The following is a 4948-nucleotide window of genomic DNA, read 5'->3' as shown; positions in this document are numbered from 1 at the left end:
GGCGCGGCAGAGCTGGGACTACCGCTGGCAGAGAGCGCCCCGCAACGGTACTGGGACGGACTGGGAGGGACTGGGAGGGGGCTGGGAGGGACTGGGAGGGGATTGGGGGTTACTGGTTTGAACTGGGAGGGATTGGGAGGGGTTTAAACAGTCTAAAGGGGATTTGGGGTTACTGGTTTATACTGGGAGGGGACTGGGAGGGACTGGGTGGGTATTTGGGGTTACTGGTTTATACTGGGAGGGACTGGGCAGGAACTGGGAGGGACTGGGAGGGGATTGGTGGTTACTGGTTTGGACTGGTTTGGACTGGGACGGGTTCAAACAGAGTCTAAAGGGGATTTGGGGTTACTGGTTTATACTGGGAGGGGACTGGGAGGGGATTTGGGGTTACTGGTTTATACTGGGAGGGCACTGGGAACACTGGGAGCACTCGGAGGGTCACTGGTCCATGCTGGGAGATCACTGGAAGTTACTGGGATGAACTGGGAAGTCCCTGGGGGGGATACTGGGCCATACTGGGAGGGACTGGGGGGGAAACTGGGAGCTACTGGGATGTAACTGGGAGGGACTGGGACGTACTGGGAATTTACTGGGCGGTTACTGGTGGGCACTGGGAGGGACTGGGACAAACTGGGAGTAACTGGGAGTTACTGGGATGGGACTGGGAAGTCCCTGGTGGGGGGGCGGGGGCGGTTACTGGGTTATACTGGGAGGGAACTGGGAGGGGATTGGGGGGGCCCTGGTTCATACTGGTTCATACTGGTTCATAACAGTTCATACCGGTTTATACTGGTTCATACTGGTTTATACTGGTTTGAACTGGGATTTATCTGCCCAGCAGGGGGCGCCGCCCGCCCAGGTGCTGTCCCTTAACAGAACTGGGAGTTACTGGGAATAAACTGTGGTTTATACTGGTTTATACTGGGTTTGGGTTTAGGAATCCCTGGGAGGAGTTTTTGAGGGGAACTGGTTCATACTGGTTCTTACTGGTTTGTACTGGTCTAGGGGCTGGGTTGAACTGGGAGACACAGCTCCACTCTTTACCAGTTCATACTGGTTCATACTGGTTTATACTGGTTGAAACTGCCTCAAACTGGTTCATACTGGTTTATACTGGTTCATACTGGTTTATACTGGTTCATACTGGTTTATACTGGTTCATACTGGTTTATACTGGGATTCTCTCGCCCAGCAGGGGGCGCCGCCCGCCCAGGTGCTGTCCCTTAACAGAACTGGGATTTAATGGGGGTAAACTGGTTTATAGTGGTTTATAGTGGTTCATACTGGTTCATACTGGTTCATACTGGTTTATACTGGTTCATACTGGTTTATACTGGGATTCTCTCGCCCAGCAGGGGGCGCCGCCCGCCCAGGTGCTGTCCCTCACGGGCTCGGTGCTGGCGGCAAACCCCGACGTGGGCACCTGCTGGAACCTGCGGCGCCGCGCACTGGGAGCACTGGGAGGGGATTGGTGCGTACTGGTTTGCACTGGTTTGCACTGGTTTGCACTGGTTTGCACTGGGAGGGTGCCGGGGGGCCACTGGTTTGGACTGGGAGGGGTTTAAAGGGGGTAAGGAAGGGTTAAAAGGGAGGTGGGGGTTACTGGTTTAGACTGGGAGGGGACTGGTTTGGACTGGGAGGGCACTGGGAAGGGTTAAAGGGGGACTGGGAGGGACTGGGAGAGCCTTTACTGGTCTGTACTGGTCTGTACTGGTCTGTACTGGTCTGTACCAGCCTATACTGCTCTGTACTGGTTTATACTGGTCCATACTGGTTTATACTGGGAGGGGTTAAAGGGGGACCGGGAGGGACTGGGAGAGCCTGTACTGGTCTGTACTGGTCTATACTGGTCTGTACCAGTCTATACTGGTGCATACTGGTCTATACTGGTTTGTACCAATGTATACTGGCCTGAACTGGTTTGTACTGGTTTTTGCCACTTACATTGGTCCAGACTGGTTTATACTGGTTTTTTACTAGTTTATACTGGTTTGTACTCGTTTGTACTGGTTTTTACCATTTATACTGGTTTCTGCTGGTCCATACCGGTCCATACTGGTCCATACTGGTTCATACTGGTTTTTATTTGCTTATACTAGTCTATACCAGTTTGCCTCACAGTGCTTTTTAGTACTGGTTTGTACTGGTTTTTACCATTTATACTGGTTTCTACTGGTCCATACTGGTTCATACTGGTTCATACTGGTTCATACTGGTTTTTATTTGCTTATACTAGTCTATACCAGTTTGCCTCACAGTGCTTTTTACTGGTTTGTACTGGTTTGTACTGGTTTGTATGGTTTTTACCGTTGGTACTGGTTTATACTGGTTTATACCGGTTCATACTGGTCCATACTGGTTTTTATTTGCTTATACTGGTCTATACCACTTTGCCTCACAGTGTTTTTTACTGGTTTTTGCTGGTTTTTACTGGTTTTTACCGGTTTTTACTGGTTTTTACCACTTATACTGATTTATACTGGTTTATACTGGTTTGTACTGGTCCATACTGGTCCATACTGGTCCATACTGGTCTGTACTGGTGGCAGGGTCCCATCGGAGCTGTCGTTTGTGGGGCAGTGCCTGGGGGTGAACCCCAAGTCCTTATTGGTCCCTACTGGTTTATACTGGTCCATACTGGTTTTTACTGGTCCCAGGGTCCCGTCGGAGCTGTCGTTCGTGGGGCAGTGCCTGGGGGTGAACCCCAAGTCCTTATTGGTCCCTACTGGTTTATACTGGTCCATACTGGTTTTTACTGGTCCCAGGGTCCCGTCGGAGCTGTCGTTCGTGGGGCAGTGCCTGGGGGTGAACCCCAAGTCCTTATTGGTCCCTACTGGTTTATACTGGTCCATACTGGTTTTTACTGGTCCCAGGGTCCCGTCGGAGCTGTCGTTCGTGGGGCAGTGCCTGGGGGTGAACCCCAAGTCCTTATTGGTCCCTACTGGTTTATACTGGTCCATACTGGTTTTTACTGGTCCCAGGGTCCCGTCGGAGCTGTCGTTCGTGGGGCAGTGCCTGGGGGTGAACCCCAAGTCCTTATTGGTCCCTACTGGTTTATACTGGTCCATACTGGTTTTTACTGGTCCCAGGGTCCCGTCGGAGCTGTCGTTCGTGGGGCAGTGCCTGGGGGTGAACCCCAAGTCCTTATTGGTCCCTACTGGTTTATACTGGTCCATACTGGTTTTTACTGGTCCCAGGGTCCCGTCGGAGCTGTCGTTCGTGGGGCAGTGCCTGGGGGTGAACCCCAAGTCCTTATTGGTCCCTACTGGTTTATACTGGTCCATACTGGTTTTTACTGGTCCCAGGGTCCCGTCGGAGCTGTCGTTCGTGGGGCAGTGCCTGGGGGTGAACCCCAAGTCCTTATTGGTCCCTACTGGTTTATACTGGTCCATACTGGTTTTTACTGGTCCCAGGGTCCCGTCGGAGCTGTCGTTCGTGGGGCAGTGCCTGGGGGTGAACCCCAAGTCCTTATTGGTCCCTACTGGTTTATACTGGTCCATACTGGTTTTTACTGGTCCCAGGGTCCCGTCGGAGCTGTCGTTCGTGGGGCAGTGCCTGGGGGTGAACCCCAAGTCCTACGGGGCCTGGCACCACCGGGGCTGGGTGCTGGGCCACGCCGCGGCGCCACTGGTTTTTACTGGTTTTTACTGGTTTATACTGATTTATACCGGTCCATACTGGTTTTCATTTGCTTATACTGGTCTATACCACTTTCCCTCAGACTGGTTTTTACTGGTTTTTACTGGTTTTTACTGGTTTTTACTGGTTTTTACTGGTTTTTACCACTTATACCTGGTTTTTACTGGTTCATACTGGTTTTTACTGCTTTGAAGTGGGTTTTTAACTGTTTTTTTTTACACGGCTCCAGGGTCCCGTCGGAGCTGTCGTTCGTGGGGCAGTGCCTGGGGGTGAACCCCAAGTCCTACGGGGCCTGGCACCACCGGGGCTGGGTGCTGGGCCACGCCGCGGCGCCCCCTGCTGGCCGGGAGGACCTGGCGCTGCGCGAGCGCCTCCTGGCGGCCGACCCCCGCAACTGTGAGTCCCACTGGCTTAGACTGGTTCAGACTGGTTTATACTGGGATGGGGCGCTGGGGGTCGCTGGGTTATACTGGGTTGTACTGGGTTGTACTGGGTTGTACTGGGAGAGGGAGTAGGGGGGTGTGTGAGCGCCCCCTGCTGGCCGGGAGGACCGGGCGCTGCGTGTACTGGTTTATACTGGTTTGTATTGGGATGGGGTGCTGGTGGTGGTGGGAGCCACTGGTTTGTACTGGTTTATACTGGGATGGGGCGCTGGGGGTGCTGGGGGTTGCTGGGTTATGCTGGGTTATACTGGGTTACACTGGGGGAGGGAGCAGGGGGGGGTGTGTGAGCGCCCCCTGCTGGCTGGGAGGACCTGGGAGCTGACATTGAGTCAGACTGGGTTATACTGGGTTATACTGGTTTATACTGGGATGGGGTGCTGGGGGTGCTGGGGGTCACTGGGTTGTGCTGGGTTGTACTGGGTTATACTGGGTTGTACTGGGAGAGGGAGTAGAGGAGGTGTGTGTGTGCCCCCTGCTGGCCGTGTACTGGTTATACTGGTTTATACTGGTTTATATTGGGATGGGGTGCTGGTGGTAGTGGGTTATACTGGGGTATACTGGGGTATACTGGGCGGGGACTCGGGAACTACTGGGTTGTACTCGGGGATACTGGGTTATACTGGGAGGGAGCTCAGGGATGGCTGGGAGCTACTGGGAGCAAATTTTGTGGATGCTGGGCTTACTGGTTTATACTGGGAGCTGCTGCCACAGCCCTCAGGGGTGACTCCCAGTGCTTACTGGCTTATACTGGTACCATCCCAGTATAAACCTGGGACCCCTAGACCGCACTGGGAACGGGTTTGGCCGCATCGACCCTTACTGGTTTATACTGGGAGCTGCCGCCACAGGCCTCAGGGGCTCCGGGC

At 53.7% G+C, this 4948-nt stretch overlaps 1 protein-coding gene across 1 annotated transcript in view; it reads left to right on the top strand.

Moving 5' to 3' along the window:
- The window catches only part of RABGGTA (Rab geranylgeranyltransferase alpha subunit), a gene marked incomplete at its 5' end in the record, with an annotated part of 15444 nt that overhangs the window by 576 nt on the left and 9920 nt on the right, over positions 1-4948 (top strand). Inside the window, 2 exons of the mRNA XM_017728963.1 lie at positions 1356-1471; positions 3869-4048. Coding sequence (XP_017584452.1) covers positions 1356-1471; positions 3869-4048 — 296 coding nt within the window. The remainder of the gene's footprint in view (positions 1-1355; positions 1472-3868; positions 4049-4948) is intronic.

The sequence above is a fragment of the Corvus brachyrhynchos genome, unplaced genomic scaffold (genome assembly GCF_000691975.1).
Source record: "Corvus brachyrhynchos isolate BGI_N302 unplaced genomic scaffold, ASM69197v1 scaffold800, whole genome shotgun sequence".
Taxonomy (NCBI): Eukaryota; Metazoa; Chordata; class Aves; order Passeriformes; family Corvidae; genus Corvus; species Corvus brachyrhynchos.
Note: the sequence above shows the minus strand (reverse complement) of the source record. Positions and strands in the feature narration are given on the sequence as shown.